The sequence below is a fragment of the Schistocerca cancellata genome, chromosome 10 (assembly GCF_023864275.1).
Source record: "Schistocerca cancellata isolate TAMUIC-IGC-003103 chromosome 10, iqSchCanc2.1, whole genome shotgun sequence".
Taxonomy (NCBI): Eukaryota; Metazoa; Arthropoda; class Insecta; order Orthoptera; family Acrididae; genus Schistocerca; species Schistocerca cancellata.
In genome coordinates, this window is record NC_064635.1 from 47,415,318 (window position 1) to 47,434,514 (window position 19,197).

General features: G+C 39.8%; 2 protein-coding genes across 3 annotated transcripts in view; one reads left to right on the plus strand and one right to left on the minus strand.

Moving 5' to 3' along the window:
* LOC126106901 (alpha-actinin, sarcomeric) overlaps positions 1 to 13,912 on the minus strand; it is a 533,945-nt gene extending 520,033 nt beyond the window's left edge. Inside the window, exon 1 of the mRNA XM_049913318.1 lies at positions 13,683 to 13,912. Within this exon, the coding sequence (XP_049769275.1) occupies positions 13,683 to 13,799 (117 nt within the window). The 5' untranslated portion in view covers positions 13,800 to 13,912. The remainder of the gene's footprint in view (positions 1 to 13,682) is intronic.
* A 115-nt stretch (positions 13,913 to 14,027) lies between these two features.
* Positions 14,028 to 19,197, plus strand: part of LOC126106902 (uncharacterized protein C19orf47 homolog) — a 47,907-nt gene continuing 42,737 nt past the window's right edge. The window contains exons 1-3 of one of the 2 annotated variants that reach the window (XM_049913320.1): positions 14,028 to 14,164; positions 14,535 to 14,731; positions 14,811 to 14,916. In XM_049913320.1, coding sequence (XP_049769277.1) covers positions 14,146 to 14,164; positions 14,535 to 14,731; positions 14,811 to 14,916 — 322 coding nt within the window. In that variant the 5' untranslated portion in view covers positions 14,028 to 14,145. The remainder of the gene's footprint in view (positions 14,165 to 14,534; positions 14,732 to 14,810; positions 14,917 to 19,197) is intronic. The other variant, XM_049913319.1, reaches the window with a different exon arrangement.

Consider the following 19,197-nt stretch of genomic DNA (forward strand, 5'->3'; position numbering starts at 1 on the left):
GGAATGTCGATTGCCGTATTTGATATGACGCCGAATTGTTTAGTATTTGGCCACAATCCTATAGATCGAACTAACTCTTTTTGTGAAAACAATTATCTGTCATTTTATAGGGGGCGCTAAGTGAAACCGTAGTATAAAATGGGCATAGAACTGTGTCTCGGAGACCATGAGATCACATATTCCTTAAATTTCTTGATGAAACAGGTGTCCCATCATCTTCGCGGGATCCTCTTAGGCTGGAGCAAAGTGGCTAGGACGTCTGGCACCAATTAGCTGACCGGGTCATTGACCTATCAGCTATACCACCTCTCTCTCTCTCTCTCTCTCTCTCTCTCTCTCTCTCTCTCTCTCTCTCACGCAGGCACGCGCACCACCATTATGCCGCAGTAGGGAGCGTATGACCCAACAAGGCATCACAGCAGCAGAATAACACGACTGTAAGAATTATAGTTTATTGTTAACGGTACAAAGCAGTATTAGGTTATGGGTGGTACAGTATCCCTTCACCGAAATCTTGGTTCTGGTGCCTATAGCATAGCCTGAGCTCTGTTTTACGTTCGTAATGATAGTTTTAGTTGTGATTGGTGAAGTATCTCTTACAGCAGTACTGGAATCCTTAGTTTGTACGTGCTTAATTGGATCACTCACAGATTACTATTAATTTTTTTTATCTCTTAGTCCAAGACCTGGTTGTTGAATATACCACAACAAAACAAAATCATTTGTTACAGCGAACCGAACACAGCCTGTTACTTTTTTTTCTACAAATTTCAAATTCAAGTATTAAAAAGAGAAAACAAATTTTACAAACGGAAATTTTAAAACAACCTTTTGCACATTAAAAATACTTTCGAGCTCGTCAATATTTGTTTCTCTAGAAGCACAGTATCTTAGGTTAAGCATGTGATGTTATCTCCGACACGGTGAAACGTGCCTAAAAATTCCCAAACACAAGTGTTTTAGCTTTGATGACTATTCAACAATACCACTTTTGTTCCATCCTCCGGTTTGAAATTCTGAATATCTTGTATTACACAGTTCTCTGTGGATACACGTCACTATGGCGATCACCGTTCAATCAGCCCTTTGTGTGTTGCCAAAAAGCAGTAACTTCTATATACATACGACGCAAACTACCTAACCGTGCATGTCTGAGGATATCTTGTAGCACCGCTACTTATTCACCTTCCTGTTGGTGGCAGTAGCATCGTTCTGCAAGTCAGTCGCAAATGCCGATCCTCTACAATTTCGCGAAAAGAATGTCTTCTTACCTCCTGGGATTCCCACACGAGTTCACGCATTGTCTCCGTAATACTCGCATGTTGATCGAGCCTATCCGTAACAAATCTAGCGGCACGCCTCCGAATTGCCTCGGTGTCTTCATTTAACCCTATCTGGAGTGGATTCAAAACACAAACCGACTCACGAATCGATCGCATAAGTGTGATTTAAGTCTTTTTTATATAGATAAGCTACATGTTTCTAAAATACTCGCAATAAACCGAAACGACCTTGTGTGCTGGTTCCATATCATATCGTTTTGCAACGTTACGCCTAGATACTCAATCGACGCGACTGCCGATAAAGCGCGAGATACACCATTCCCGAAAAAAGAAAGCTGCTTTTGTACCAAAAGTGCATTTACAAAATCGATGTACCGACATTTTTCATGCTCCGGACAACCATGTGGATCCATCAGTACATGAAGGGGCACCTTCCACGCAGAAAGCCGCTGAGTACGAGATATCAAGTGCTGCGCTCCTACCAAAACCATTTCAATCTTTTCCCGCATTTGCATAAATACTCCTCAAAGATGTCGCACAACATGTCTAGGAAGATATATCCTCACGATACGCATCGGTAGCTGGGCGGTTAGCGCGACGAATTACTAGCTGAAGAGGCCCTGGTTCGATTGCCAGTCGGATCGAATATTTTCTCCGCTCGGGGACTGCGTGTTGCGTTGTCCTTACCTTCGTATCGTCATAACTGACATCCCGTTATGAGAGGGCTACATAGGCAGGTCCCGAAAGGCAATACAATAAAAAGGGTACATCATACTATTAAGTTGGCGATTCCTTGCCCTATTCATTCTTGTATGAAGTTAGGAAAAATTAGTCTGTGTATGTCTTCATATGCGATCTAATTTCATTCATCTAATTCCCACGAACACACGAACGTGATTGATACATTACAACTGCTGCAAAGCGTACGTAGAATACCGGTTCTCAAACTTTAGCTCGCAGCTTTACATTTCCTCCAGTTTCCCATTAAAGGTCGCCGAGCATCTCTATTACACTTTCTTACGGGCTATGCCGACATTTTAGCACCGTAGCAGTGCAGGTCGTTTTACTGCAGCTGTAAGGCAAATGCCAGGGCGACTATTTCCACCAAAAAGAAAACAGAAATAATAGAAACTTCAACCAAGTCATATATGCCACTAGAAATTGAATGAAACCCAAAAAGAATATGAGAACCCGAATGAATAAATAAATTGTGCCAAAACAGAAAAACATTCCAGCCTCCATGGCTGAAAAGCGGATACACCGCGCAGCAACATCCTCACGCTCTCCATCCCAGAGACGTGGAAAAAATCTCCGACTTCGATTTCCGTCGTCATGCCTAATTGATAAGGACTCTAACGCTGGAACAGTTCTCGAGAATTCTTCGAACTATCCGACCGATATAGGGCACTTTTCCTGCATCCTTCAAAGAAATCCGAGTCTTCCGTTTACATTCTCTAATCCCGATTTCACGTAATCGTTCCATTTCATATAGCTTCTTAGTATGGCTTTAAAGAGTTAAATAACGTGGCGTGCGCAATACGTTCACCATTTATCTTGACATAGGGTTTTCTTCGTCACAGGCATTATCTTGTTTTTAAAGACAGCTGCCATTCATAACTCCAAGTGGAAATTTTTCCGAGTAGTTCTGTATGTTCCTGCGACCGCCCAACGACTATTCTTTAGCGTTCACAACAGCATCGTCACTAGGCAATTCGTTTTAGATATTACTACATGCCATCGCCATCTCGTAAGATTACGGGCTATTCGTATATACAGGGCTATTACAAATGATTGAAGCGATTTCATAAATTCACTGTAGCTCCATTCATTGACATATGGTCACGACACACTACAGATACGTAGAAAAACTCATAAAGTTTTGTTCGGCTGAAGCCGCACTTCAGGTTTCTGCCGCCAGAGCGCTCGAGAGCGCAGTGAAACAAAATGGCGACAGGAGCCGAGAAAGCGTATGTCGTGCTTGAAATGCACTCACATCAGTCAGTCATAACAGTGCAACGACACTTCAGGACGAAGTTCAACAAAGATCCACCAACTGCCAACTCCATTCGGCGATGGTATGCGCAGTTTAAAGCTTCTGGATGCCTCTGTAAGGGGAAATCAACGGGTCGGCCTGCAGTGAGCGAAGAAACGGTTGAACGCGTGCGGGCAAGTTTCACGCGTTACAGGACACGTGTATCTGGACATGCTGGAAAATTGGCTCATGCCACAACTGGAGACCGACAGCGCCGACTTCATCTTTCAACAGGATGGTGCCCCACTGCACTTCCATCATGATGTTCGGCATTTCTTAAACAGGAGATTGGAAAACCGATGGATCGGTCGTCGTGGAGATCATGATCAGCAATTCATGTCATGGCCTCCACGCTCTCCCGACTTAACCCCATGAGATTTCTTTCTGTGGGGTTATGTGAAAGATTCAGTGTTTAAACCTCCTCTACCAAGAAACGTGCCAGAACTGCGAGCTCGCATCAACGATGCTTTCGAACTCTTTGATGGGGACATGCTGCGCCGAGTGTGGGAGGAACTTGATTATCGGCTTGATGTCTGCCGAATCACTAAAGGGGCACATATCGAACATTTGTGAATGCCTAAAAAAAACTTTTTGAGTTTTTGTATGTGTGTGCAAAGCATTGTGAAAATATCTCAAATAATAAAGTTATTGTAGAGCTGTGAAATCGCTTCAATCATTTGTAATAATCCTGTACATATTCACTGACTTCGAGTTCACATTGTATTTTATGTATAACATTTTTCTGTCTTTGCGTCTAAGAATTAAATAACGATTTTCCTTTACTACAAATAATCGCATAAAATTCTCTTCATGATAGGAGAGCTGACGAAGCATTTTGAAGTTACCAATGTAACCAAGTGATTAAAACTCAGTGAAAAGCCCAAAGATCCGGCATGTCAAATGGTTCAAATGGCTCTGAGCACTATGGGTCTTAACATCTTAGGTCATCAGTCCCCTAGAACTTAGAACTACTTAAACCTAACTAACCTAAGGACAATACACACACCCATGCCCGAGGCAGGATTCGAACCTGCGACCGTAGCAGTCCCGCGGTTCCAGACTGCAGCGCCTATAACCGCACGGCCACCGCGGCCGGCTCCGGCATGTCCTTTGAGCTGCCGCGAAATAAGTGGCTTCAGCTACCGAGTACGTGGGATGTTACTTCGTATTTTTTCCCGTATTTCACACAAGAAAATTGTCAAGTTACAATAGAATTCAAGACTACATCGAGAAACTCGCCGAACATTATATCTATGCGAGTTGGAAGGTCTAATTACCAGTCTATTTAGAACACGAAAAACTCTGGGACTGTATGTGCGGTATCAATACTAATCCACAGTAGTCAAGGCAAAATCGAAGCTAATTTTATTATTACGTCCAATCAATTACATGTACATACAAGATGTACCAAAAACTAACAAGGTCTGGTAAAAACTAGATCAAGCTTTTATGACAGTGGTTAAGGGGAGGTTTACTATCTTTTGGTTCAAAAAAATCTATTTTTTTAAAATTGCATTTTTGGGTCTATAAAAGTGTTTAGAATCCACCCCTGAAACGGTTTTTCCGAATACGGAACGGAAATGTTTGTTATTCGCGGCTGAACAAAAAAATGCACCTGCCTGAAATCGGCCTCTTTCACGGACCAGTTTTTTTTCTTTCGCAGGACGAGTTATTGTACCAGCGCTTGGGAGGAAACACACAAAATTCAAATGAAAGTTTGAACGCGTCTGGCAGAGAGCAGTTTCAACAAAGGGTATTCAGCAATTCTGAAGACCATGACAACGATGGACGTCACTCAGGGACTATTCGACGCAGCTCGCCAAGCATTCAGACGACCACCGGATACAAGCGGCCGAAAACCGCTTGTCACCGGCCGTACGAGCGGCTCTGGAGCAGCGCAGGATGGCCCAGATCGAGCAGAACGCCCTCTATGAGGAAGAGGAAGGACTAGTTCATGGACCCGGAATAGCAGATTGAACGTAAGTTGCATAATACTGCATTTATATGTAGCCAAAACTTCAAACGCGTTTTCCTATAAATGACTTTTTATCGCGCGGTATGGTAACTTCAGATCTACTGAACCGATTGGCATGATTCTTTGGTTACGACGAAACTAACCAAATTGTGTAGGAGTAGTACCACTTTTATTCCGATCCATCAACTGTAAATATTTTTACTTGGCCGACAAAGTCGAAAAATCGATGAAAAACCCTATTTCTTCAAATGGCCGCCATTTTGTTTCCTATGGTCCAAATAACTTAAGCGAGGTACAACTCCTAAAGAATCTTATATACTTCGTCAACTCAATTTTGATTTCACACAAGCTGGCTGACCTGTGACATACCGCACGAGGAGGTCTACATCGAAATTTTGTTTCGTTCCGACGGCACTTCCGCCTTTGCTCTTCGACATTTCCGGTCGAAAAAATTCCAGTTTGTAGAGGAAATATCAATAAACATTTTGACCAAATTTGATATTGATATCTATAACACAGAAAAAATTTCTCAAAGAACATGCTTTTTTTTCGGGCCAAAGATAATCAACCTCCCCTTAAACAAACGAGTGCCACCATTGACGGATATTATTACCACTACACTGAAGTCGCTTGAAAGAGTCAGGGATTATGTGAACAAAATCAAGGCAATTGCTCGTAAATATTAAATTTGATATCAATGAGGACTGGCTTGGAACACTAATGTTGGCCAGTTTGACTGAAGCATACAAATCGATGATAGTAGAAACTGATATCTAGGATATAAAAATCACTGCAGTCATTATAAAAAAAAAGCTTTAGAAGGAAGTGGCTGATCTAGAAAGTTCAGCATACATCAGAGTAAAAAGGAAAAACGGCAACATGCAAAACATAGTGAAAAGCAATAAAGGCAAGCTTTATTTCATTCAGAAATATTCCAACCTAAAATATGCTCTTGGATCATTGCACATCTGCCTGTAATAAAGGTTCTCAAATTTTACGAAACAGTAGGCCTGCTTACCAAAGATGGCCATTTAAAATCTCTGGGCAATTAATTAACAACTTCATTCGAATAACGCCGACCGTTTACTACCCTAGTGACGCGTCTTTGAATTCTGCAATAAATTTTTCCGTCCCGCAAATAAATGCCCCTGCCCCTACAAATTTAACAAACACCCTTTTATTTTGAATAAGGTAGCTGCGATCACGTACGCTATTTTCGACATGCGAAACTGCAACACTAATAAATTAAAATGCTAAACTACTTAAAGACGAACTATGAACAACGTAATTATAAACGAAAGCTCACCTCTTATTAATCAATCACAAAACAGGAGCGATTGCAAGCCAAGCCTAGTACGTTCCGTGGCGATGATCAGTGAAAAGATGAGTTAAGTGTTCTACTAACAATTGTTCCTTTTCCGTAACAGCTGAATTTGATATAACAACAAAGATATATGAGCTTTGAACCAACTCTATAATCTACTAGTATCTCTGAATAAAAGACAATTTAAAATACGTGTGGCCGAGCGGTTCTAGGCACTTCAGTCTGGAACCGCGCGACCGCTACGGTCGCAGGTTCGAATCCTACCTCGGGCATGGATGTGTGTGATGTCCTTACGTTACTTAGGTTAAGCAGTTCTAAATCTAGAGGACTGATAACCTCACATGTCAAGTCCCATAGTGCTCAGAGCCATTTTAACCATTTCTTTCAAAAATACGTATCTCAACGGAATCTATATTATTAAGCGGCTACGCAGGGACACGGTTTCACTTTCAAGTTTCCTATCTAACGACAAAAAACTATTTCCAATATTTCATATAGTTATTGAAGTATATTGGTTGCTACGTTTTCGCTGTTCGTGCAATAAAACTTCTGCATCGAGGACGACGTTTTAATTTATTTCTTCTTTAATACTAACTCTATTGTAACATTTTGCAGACAGTATACGCGTATAATACTGAAGGTACCAGCAATGGGGAGATATGCATGGGAGTTCGAGTCATAAGCGCGGGGGGGGGGGGGGGGGGTTTGACCCCTAAAGAAGGAGGAGGAACATTTTCAGGGCATCGCAAATCATTCGATGTCTGATGTAAACCCACATAAGGACCCAAACACTGAAGCAATATTTCACAAAAAATCTTAATCCCGTGCTCACCTTCGCTACCACCGATTCTACATGTTCGCTGCATTACACTTATGTTCGTAACATTATCCGTTCATCCGTAACATTATCCGCTGTGACTGCTCCAGAGGTTTACCTATATTCCTTTTTAAGTCAGTTACCTTGTATTTATCCATCTCAAGAGATATTTTCCATTACCACACCAACAAAAAATACTGTACGTCGTCCTGCGTATTGCCCCCATGTCACTGGAATAACAAAGCACAGTTTATCCTGTTTACAAGTAGGATAAAATATCAGGTGCACAGAACGTCGTACCAATATCGCTCATGTCCGTGTGTTAAAGGATCCTCGAGCGTATTGCAAGCTCCACCATTTGGACGTTCCCAAAATTAATTTTTTACTACGCAGCGGGGTGCGCGCCGATGTGAAACTTACTGGCCGATAAAAACTGTGTGCCGGACAGAGACTCGAACTCGGGACCTTCACCTTTCGCGGACATCTGCTCTACTGACTGCGTTACCCAAGCACGACTCCGAACTGTCGTCACATCTTAGCTTCCGCCAGTACCTTATATCTTACTTTTCAAACTCCATGTAAATTCTGCTACGAAACTTGCAGGACTAGCACTCCTGGAAGAAATTATATTGCGGAGACCTGGCTTAGCCACAGCCTGGAAGAATGTTCCACAATGAATTTTTTACTCTGCAGCGGGGTGTACGTTGATATGAAACTTCCTGGCAGATTAAAACTGTGAGTTTTAACTACATTAAACTTCCTACGAAGAGGTTCTATTCATTTTTTCTAGAGGAGTAACTATTTGCACGTAGCGTTTGTTTTTTTTTTTTTCCCTCAAATAATCAGCAAAGATTCAGGAAAAACCGCTCGTGTGCAATATCGCTTCCTTTATCCATACCCGAAACCCTGCAAACAATAAGAGCCAGGTGTACAAGAGGATTCGTGTTGCTAGGTTTCCGAAAAGCGTTCGACATTGTACCACGTTGAGGACTGCTAAACACAGAGCGAGGTGGCGCAGTGGTTAGACACTGGACTCGCATTAGGGAGGACGACGGTTCAATCCCGCGTCCGGCCATCCTGGTTTAGATTTTCCGTGATTTCCCTAAATCACTCCAGGCATATGCCGGGATGGTTCCTCTGAAAGGGCACGGCCGACTTCCTCCCCTAATCCGATGAGACCGATGACCACGCTGTCTGGTCTCCTTCCACAAGCAAGCAACCAACCAACCAACCAACCAACCGCTAAACACGATCGTACGGATTATCATCGCCAATACGCGATCGGTCTGAAGAATATTTGACTAATACAACCCAGTACGCTATAATGGATGGCGAAAAGTTATACAGAAACGATACTAACCATACGTGCGTCCCAAGGAAGCGTATCAGAACCGCTAATGTTTTCAATATTCGTTAATGACTTATCACATAGGATCAGCATCGCAGTAAGATACTTCGCTGACGAAACTGTTGAGAACAGAACATGAAAGAGTTGTGCGAAACTGTCAAATGGTGTATTAAATGACAGCTCTTTTAAAATATGGATATATTCAAGCTACTACTAATAACAAAGAGGAAGGAACCTGATTGCAGCCCATTATACGATTAGTGGTGGACATCTTAAGCATGTGGAATCGTACAGGCCTAAGTAAGTCTATTTAGGGTTAATATTACGAAGCGATCATGAATGGGGAAATATTTAAAATCAGTTTTAGACGAGGAGTATGGAAGACTTCGATTTGTTGGAAGGATTCTAGGAGCGAGCGTAGAAGACGCTAGTGGGAGCTCTTCTAGAATACTGTTCCAGTCCTTATCAGGTAATCAAAGCAACAGACATAGAAAGAATTGAGATAATTGCTGCTAAGATCCAACAGATAGGCATAGCCCGTACAAAAGTGTAATAAAAATGGTCGAAGAACTTAAAACTGGGAATCCTTATAAGACAGGCGACGCAATTCTCGCTGAACGCTCTTGGAAATTTGGAGAATCTATTCGATAAGAGACTCAGCTATCACTGTTCTGGCACCGTTGTACCCTCCGTCACGCTATGTACAGTGCCTTGCGATGTATGTAGGATGAGTCAGCTTGCGTTTTACGCAACCCGCAATAATGACCTGGCTTTCATAAACCATGCGCAAGATGTTCACATTCTTTCACTCGCTGTGCAAAAACTGTTGGTCCTGCAGGAAAACTGAGCAAGGCCTTTTTGTGGGAAATTTGGTATCTTTAGATTTTTTACTGAAATACGTTTTTGTTGGAGGCCACTGCGTTCGAGTTATTCAAGAAAGACATACAAAAGGGACCTCCAAACGCTGCTCCACTCCACACTCATCGCTCACCAGTCACGATTTCTGGTATGTTGTTCGTGGCGCCTGGTATTATTGTTTGTGGTACTAATTCCTACCACTGTACAAAAATTTCCAACTGCACGAACTATTCCCTTAAATTGTTTTTGGTCTATTCATTGCGCAATTAAGCCCTCTGCATAGTCGGGTACATCATTCACATCATTAATTTAAACGTATCCGTGAGGTTAATGAACGAAAAACGAATTTTGTAAACCTTACGCCAAAACTAGTTACGTCGACAATTCGAACCAAACTTAACTCTTACAAGCACAATAGTTTCGTTGTCAGAAGGCCTGACGAATACAATGATGCAATTATTTGACGTTATTAAAATTCACACAAACATCAATTTTATGATTTATAAGTGCTCGACTAATCTGGTGGTGTAATGAAGTCAGTCAATGTCAACAAAAAAAGATCAAAACTGGGAAATAATTCATGTAATTGTGAATATTTGTACAGTTTTAGTATAGGGTGCCCTGCGATCTCTGGTGACAACGTATTCCTGCACAAATTTAACTACATTAAATTTCCTACGAAGAGGTTCTATTCATTTTTTTCTAGAGAAGTAATTGTTTGCGCGTAGCGTGCGCAAGAATCTGAAAATCCCGCACGTGGGTTATGAGGGCCACCTGTAACATTTTGGGTTGCATAAAACGACAGTGGTACAGACTGCTGAATCACCCTGTATTTTCTGACGATCCTCAGTTACGATGATTTCCTGTATTCAACGCGAAGTGGTAGATCGTTATTAGTGGATCAGGGGATAGTGGAGGGAGTATAGGGAGACAAACCAACACCATACAAACTTACTGTTCCGACTCTCGTATATTCATATACTTAATGCTGAATTTGGTTTTCGGTGCACTATTTGCCGTTAGAGGCACAATCAAAAAGCTATTTTACGTTCAATTCTAACTACAGAATACATAAAGATCATTTTCGCACAGATGTCCGTATTCGTGTTCTGTGACAACGATAAGCAAGCTAGCTCGCTCTCGCTCTCTCTCACTCACTCACTCACTCACTCACACACAGACACAGTTACGATGAAGATCAGACATCAGATTTATGTGATGTGAGATTTTCGTGTGCGGATCTCATGTTAAACTGCAGCTGTCTCCTACCGTCAGTTGGTCTGGTCGATTCTTCATAACGGCAGAAGGAAAGGACACGCCTACTTACGAACAGCGGCGTTTGGCCTGCTGACCCGGTGACTAGTTTCTTCCAAAATGTAAGCACATTTTCTTCATTATTTACAGTCACCACGAACGAAGATGTCACAATGCTATACTGCATGCGCAATGCTTAATTTTCAATTGCAGAAATTCAAACGAATGGTATTTACTTTCATCGCATTCGAACAGCATCAATCATAGCCGTGCAACGAAATTGACGGGTCTATGATCTTCATACATTATTTTTTTTCAACTCTGCGTAAACTCTGTAGTATATCACGCAATCTATATATTCAAAATTTACAGAATCTAAGTGAGATCCAATGATCCGTCATTACATAACGGTAAAACGACCTAAAACCTCTGTGTTTCGTCTATTAGATTACGCAAACTGTTCATCGGGGAAACAATGAATCTGTCTATAGGACGTTGCCTTCAGCAGTATGGTAGCTTTCAGTTCCTCAGTACATTCCCAATGAAATTAATTGAAGTGCTACACATTAAAGAGGGAGCAGTGATTTAAAGGAACGCAGAATAAACAACCCAAACTTCCGTATATCGCTATATGAATAGCTGGTGCCCGTCAGAACGAACACTGAGTGTACTTTGCTTCAAGAAGGTATTTAGCATGACGGAAATAATAAAATTGAATACTTGCATAGTGCTGTAATTTAATAACAATGACAAAATTGCCACAATAAAGAAATAAAGAAACAGTGATGCAATTGACGCTGGGATTAAACTTCAAAATATTTGATGACATTATGTGAATAATAAATGTTTAGCTCATGTACTATACTATCGTAGGTATACTGTAGCAAAAAATAAAATAAAATAAATAAATAAATAAAAAGCTACCAACGAAGAGGACTGATACCTGAGAAGAATAAAAACGTGACCCCCAAGAAGAAAGTTGTAAACTACAATAATATTACAAAGTATCGTGAACCTAAAAGTGATCTCTGTTGAACGTGCCAAACAGCATTACGGGCTTGTGTCAACCAAAACAGATCGTTCCATGAAGGGTAAACTGATGTCCAAAAACTGATATTCATATCAACCTCAAAATCATATACACCCCCTCTTCCTGTACTGGCAAGCCTCACCCGTCGTAACTACGAATTTGGTTTCCAACTTTATTAACGAAGATGCTCATCCCTTCACTTATGAATCTGTGATAGACTTTGATAACCTCCCAGTAACAAAAAATTTTTGGGAGTAATAGAAATTGGGAGTAATATAAACTGAAGGCTGTCCTGATATTTAAAGAACCTATCAAATTTCCTGAAGACACATCAGAGCAGATTTAAATTTTTGTGGTACTTTTACGTAAATTCGGGTGTTACACGTTACACAAAACACAGGTATTCTTAAGATTATCAACTGAATCATATGTTTTAAATCAGAGATAATACTTACTTATAAAGTAGTTCACTGTGCATAATATTTTGATATATCACATATCAGCACAAAATGCGTAGAAACAGGCTTAAAAATCATTACCAATTAATGAATTTTTCGGGAAAATCACTAAAGATAACATTTATTAAAGGTATATAGACCTTATTGATAACCTGTCACGAATTCCATCCCAAAATACGAATTTCACGACTCAGCATTAAAATATATGGCTAGTACTTGTTGCGAAGTTCTCTCTCTCTCTCTCTCTCTCTCTCTCTCTCTCTCTCTCTCACACACACACACACACACACACACACCATCTGAAATACCAAAAAGACTCTGAGGAACGTTAAACGTGGATCAGAATGTAGAGATTTATAGGTGATCAACCACGATTGCGTGGGAGTGGTGATTGTAAACACTGACAACGATCGGTAATTATTTCAAAGGAAGTAAGCTAATTCGACGAGTCTTGAAACAGAAAGGAATGAATAACTATTTACCAGAATCGTAGGGTTGAAAACACGCGTGTGTGATGAAAAAGTCCTTGGTTCGTATTGGAAGTGTTGTCTTCTCACTGTGTGATGTCGCGTTGTTTATTCAGAGCAGTCCGCTCTGAATTTTTACACACTGTGCAATCGAGCAACGAGCAATACCACCACATTCATACATGAATATACGATTTATTTATCCGTTGAAAATGAAAAGAAAGAAAAGGACACAGACTTTAAGCAACAGGCGAGTCAGTACAGCTGACTAACCAGTGCTCTCCGATTTAATCTGATATCGGTTCGAATATTTATCAGTAATGAACAATTTCAAGACTAAATTATTCGTGCTTGCATACACGTAAAAACAAATTTCGGACACTTTGTGCTAGTTGCCTTTTAACATGATTTGAGAAGTGACTTTAGTTACAATTCAAAACCGGCATCCTTCGAAGACGTGATGTTAATTTACATATATATTGTCACAGGAAAATCTTTCAAAGAAATCTATCATCGAATAGCCGATCGGCGAAGTTCCGATCTTGTGCGAAAACGTCTCTCAACAAAGTCCTACCGGTATGTTTGTATCGTTGAGACAGTAATTTTGGCAGAAATCAATTTACTGCTGTTTCTATGCGCTCTAGATACATCGCACAAATTTAAAATTACTTTCTCGACGATTATCTGAATGCGATCACCTTTACAGATTAACATCATTTTTGCATTACGGAACGACCACCAAACAAATTTTTGAGTATCGTTGGCGCACTACGTGCTTCATGTTATCGGCAGGGAAAGGCGCGGTCTCTGGGAAAAAACAGACTGAAGTTACATACCTTTTTCTGCTGTTTTTCCCATGCTGGATCGAGAAGTCCTTCTCGCTCCCATTCTTCTTCTTGTTCCATGTATCCATCCCCGTACTGGTCTATATTATTCACTGCGTGTTCGGTCATCGTTGCGGAAAGTCCCTTCCACGGCAAGAATATCGAGGCAGGGCGTCCTCGGTCACCGTTCAAACCCTCCTACAGGGCTCCTAGCAGTTCTTCTCTCGCTCAGCTAGAGTTGGGAGTGAGTGGGGATAAGTAGTGGGGGAACCGGAAACGATGACCAACAGCATCAGTTGAAGATACAGTGCCTGAAAAGTGAAATGTTCGATCCTATTCATGAATGTTAAGAAATGCATAACGGAAGAAGCTTGGCTACAGGAAGCTTAATATGCGAACTACATGACTGTTTTGAACGTAATTGACTTGTGTAGACAACAAACAAAACACAGTCTATTGTAATCTCAGTTTCAACATGGCTGAAAGGGGTACTGGTGAGTACGACGAAAATTAAATTTTTATTCACGAAGAAAAACAGTGTTTTCAATTCTCAAGACGTTATTATCTCAATGCAGTTGATGGGAGCGTGACTGTATTATACGCCCTAACCCTTGATTTATGACTCCTGTAATTGTTTGTTTAGTAAACAATTCTGCAGTGAACATCAATATATTTTGACATTTACTTACTTGTGAACTAAAAAGTATAATTTTAACATCACTCATGGGAACTACGCTCTCACTATAAATTAACTAACATTTATTCCAGCAAACCTTCCATTTTTTGTCGTGCCACTCCCACTTTAAATGTCTTTGATTGATTGTAATTAGTGAATTGTAACTGAGAAATGTTTTCTTCCTATAGAAGGTTGGGTTAAGTTCTTCCGGGAAGCAGGAATTCCTGCAGCAATAGCTGCAGATTATGCTATTACATTCAATGATAATCGCATACAGAGGAATATGCTGTTGGATTTGAACAGAGAAATACTAAAGGAAATGGGCATTACGTTGATAGGAGATGTCATTGCAATATTGAGACATGCAAAAACAGTTCATGACAAGGTAAGGTAAATAACAAAATTAATTGTTTTAAATGAATCAGCGTAATTTTGTATACATGCTACGTATGTTTGCTTCATAGAGAGCACGTGAAAGAATTTTGGCTGCACAATCATCACCACAAAAGTCTGCATCCCGTGGCCAAAAAGATGGAACAGAGATATCAGTAAAGGCAAGGAAACACAGCGGTGAGTTCGTAAATCATTCACATATAATGACTGTTCTCCACAGAGTACTATCAGCGTATGTGATACAGTGTGTTTATTATGTGTATAAATTTCGACACCGTAATCGGAATTTTACGACATTGATCCATATTGGGAGTATGGTCTAGTTTCACTATGTGTGTACTGTGAACACTTAGGCTAACTTTCATTCCAAGAGAGAACTTATACATTGTAAAGGATGCCAAGACTTCTTCCAAATTTTAGAATACGCAAAAACAAGTTGACACTGTTTGTCATTAAGCCATTAGTGTACTGTCGCATTGTTCTGGCTCAGTTACATGCTATCTGTGCCTGCTATCATATGCTTAATACCACATAAATTTGGTCAATGTTGGCCAAGTCTCATATAGTGAACTTTCACGCTGCTGTCAATTTCGAACAAGTTTCAGTAATCACCATTGTGCGCATTGTTGGAGTGTTATCCATCCAAAAGCTCATGGGCTTTAGTGTCATTCTCCTTCATTTCTCATGATGAAGATATTACTATAATTATGATAGTTACAAAAATTAAAAAACACCTGACACATTAAATACTGTAAATGATGATGAAATAAAGGTTATGTATAGAAATATGTCTCAGAACTTGACTGTGTCAGCCGTGGATCATATATCGAAACTGTGGATCTTTTATCGAAAATTGTGTTGGGCGTAGTGTAAGATAATGGAAACTAACTGCAGTTAGTAATAAACATGATCTTTATTAAACAATTTTGAAACACTAATATTCAGCAGCTTGAATATGCTGGTTGAAATCTCCTTTTGATGTAATAATATTGACTGAAGCTGCATAGTATGATTATTTACTTACAGTCTTGCCCACCTTCACTAGCATGATTAAAAAGGTATAGTGAACAATGTGAGCTACTGCTACGTTCTTTTAGGTTTGACACTTTATGATATGTAATTATCTTTTGCTGTGTGTGTGTGTGTGTGTGTGTGTGTGTGTGTCAGGTTTAGTGTTGTTAGTGTTTTTTTAACAGCAGGTCATTCAGTTAATATGGGTGGTGGCTTAGATTGTGTGCTGCTTATTAGGTGCTTGTAAGTATAGTATTGATATCAGGTGTATTGAAGATCACAATACTGCTGTTCTGCTTTGCAAATTATTATTTTTTTGATGGCGGTTTTGCAGACACAGATAGATCTGTTGTGCAGCCTGAGTTGATAGTTTTGTAACAAGCTGTCAAAACCCACAAATGTCTTCCAGTAGGAAGCAATTAAAGAAGGAAAGAGAAATGAAGACAGTGGTGACCAACTTATCTGTTGCACAACCCAAGGGTGTGAATGCATCTTTTTTTTTTTTCCTCCTCTTATGTCATAGCTCTACATCCCTGTGAAAACCTGTAGTGTTCCACTGTGAAAGTATATTTTCAAGTTTTTAATAGGCTTTGAGGCATTAATAACACCATGCTAATCGTAAATTTTCCATGGTGGAGGTCCTGTTACTTTGGCAACTTTTGTTTTGCTAGTATTTTCATATACAATAGTCATTTCTTCATGCTCAAAACTCCAACATTATATGTCACCGATCTGTCAGCATGTTATCACATTGTTTACTAATCCCAGTAGAAAATATTAATACTGCACAAGGGAAAACTCTCAACTTGGAAAGAAAAAAAAAAAAAAATACTGAATGTGTTATGCTGTGGTAATAGTGGAGTGTCGTGGTGGAACCAGAGCAGTGAGGTGTGCAAAGCATTGCTGGCGAAACAAACCATTTCTGCTTAGTGCACATGATTATACCAGCAGAGTGGCACTGAGTGAAGCTGACTTATTTGTTTTTGAGAGTGGCGACAAGAACATTCAAGTGAATCCAGCTGCATTCAGACAATGCCAACAATGCTGCATGTAGCATAGTCAGTGCTGTTGCTGGTGCTTGTGTTTCTTTTGTTCTACTGTTGAGGAAATGGAATCAGCAGAACACTTGATAGCAGCATGGTATCGAAGAAAGTTTGTTGAAGTATTCTTTCTCTGGATCTAAACTACATTGATTTTAATATTTAATAAAATTACTCAACATTGGATGTGCCTAATTTCCAGTGAAAAGAGGCTTTACAACTGATCTCTTTGGTAGTAGAGTCTTTCAGTATATTAAGCTCCCCTTCTTGCATCAGGCAAAATACACTAGCAGAATGAAATCTACCACTTTCGCTTTCCTTCCCATATCCCCCAACATTGACTATAATCTGTTTCCTGATAGGATTTGCATCTGCTTGTTGTACAATTGAATGAAAATGTTTATAACTATAAAACATTGTATCAGAAATTTCTGGGCATTTTAGACAAATGTGTTTTCACTGCATTTGGAAAGTTCTGTATGTTACATAAATCATTTACAGTATTTCGAACTCATCTTCTGAAGGCACTCTCATATGGTGTGGCTTTGACGCCACAATTCTTACTATGGTTATGCGACCTATTGTAAATGTCAGAGCTACATCTGGACAACTACTTCTGGTTCCTAGAAACCTGTAACAATTTTCGTTTCACCACCTGTCAGTGATCCTTAAAAAATTAAATTTTCCCATTGAAAAAAATCTCTAGTTATTTTATCACACTAGGTAAGGAAGTTATGCACAGTAGCCATATGGCAACCTACTCTCTTCTTTGTGTGTTGTCATTTGCAAAAACTTTGTTTTGATATCTCAAACAGTTTGAGATTCATGAGAGTTGTAAATATTTCATTCTCGTTTTATCGTCTGGATTCATAAGTGGAATGGAGTGTGCTATATATAATCCATTTTTTCCAGAATAGAGTGAGTTAAAGATATCATCCCAAGTTTAAAGAACAGTAAAATGTGTTAATTACGTTTGGTACATAATAACATATGACCTAATGTGCACCAAACGTCAATTTGTGACGACCTCTATTATTCATTGCCAACTATTCGACTTGCCTGCAGTAGTTTAACCAATTTTGGACTATCACGATAACCATGATGATTAAGGAAGTAATAAGCTGTGCATCAAGAAGCTGATGAATGATGCTTTGAGATGTGCAAAAATAATTTTAAATAATAGTTTCTTTAAAATTGTTTGAGAAATATTGAAGATTGGCTGGCTTGCACATTTGCTGTCCTTGAAGTGAAAGGAACCTGCCAGCTACCACACTACTCCCTGGCTCCACTATACCTGGACGCAAAGCAGTGGCGTGGCAGCTGTCCGACACACTCTGCTCTGTTGCATCACTCCATTCTAAACTGCGAGTTACTTAGCAATAAGTGCAAGTGATCTGAGGAAATGAGAATAGGGCGTAATGTCAGTGTTAATGTAGCTTATCTGTGATGCAAAGAATATCTGCACACTGCCATTAAAACACAAGTCACTTCAGTTGACAAGTTGTCACATGCAATGCTTGTAGACTGTAGGACCAACTGTGTATCTGTGACACAAGTAATCATAACACACAGCTGACCACAATATGCACACATAAGTAGGCATCATGTAAAACTGTGTATGAAAAAACACATGAAGTTGGAGAAGAATGTTCTCTTACTGAAAAGTGTTGTGATAACTGACAGTTGACAGGAAGACCATTTGAAAGAGAGAAAAATTTACTGTTTTTATTTTTAATGTTAATAGTAGGTTCAATCATTTCTCGAAGAGCTTTCTGTAATTTTAGAAGTAGCAACAGTGCGACAGACTTCACTGTTGTTAGTAAACATAAAAATGGTAGAAAATTTAATAAGAGGAAGATTATGCTGTTAGTTAGAACTACAGGACAAGTTTTGCTCTCAGTTGAAAAGTACACAGTCAGGGAGCACAGAATCACCAACATTTTCATACCAAACTCAGGACTCTACCAGGTAATAAAAGGCTTACTGGTGTGTGAGGGTTTTGGAAAAGGATGGGAGTACTCTTTGTGTGGGCTGAAAGAGGTAGCCCTTGATGTGGTTGCTTGTTTGGACAGCTATTCAGTTATTAAGATTAACAAGATCCTGAAGGCTGTGGAAAGTAAGATAATAAGGAACTCCAAAAAGTGTTGAGGTTCCTGACAATGAACACAGTGTGATAGCACCTGTTGAGACTTCCTTTGGTTGAATTATGCTAAAGATAGTGTAAGGTCAGGATATAATTGTTGCTGAAGTGGTAAATTTTCTACGTGGATTTTAGTTTACTCATGCCCAAATTCCTGTGGCAACTGTAGGAGAGCTGCTTCTCATTTTAGAATCACGTCAGTTATAAGACATCCTTTCTTAAGAGAGGTTCTTTAAATAATGACAATTACTTCAGTAAATGGGAATT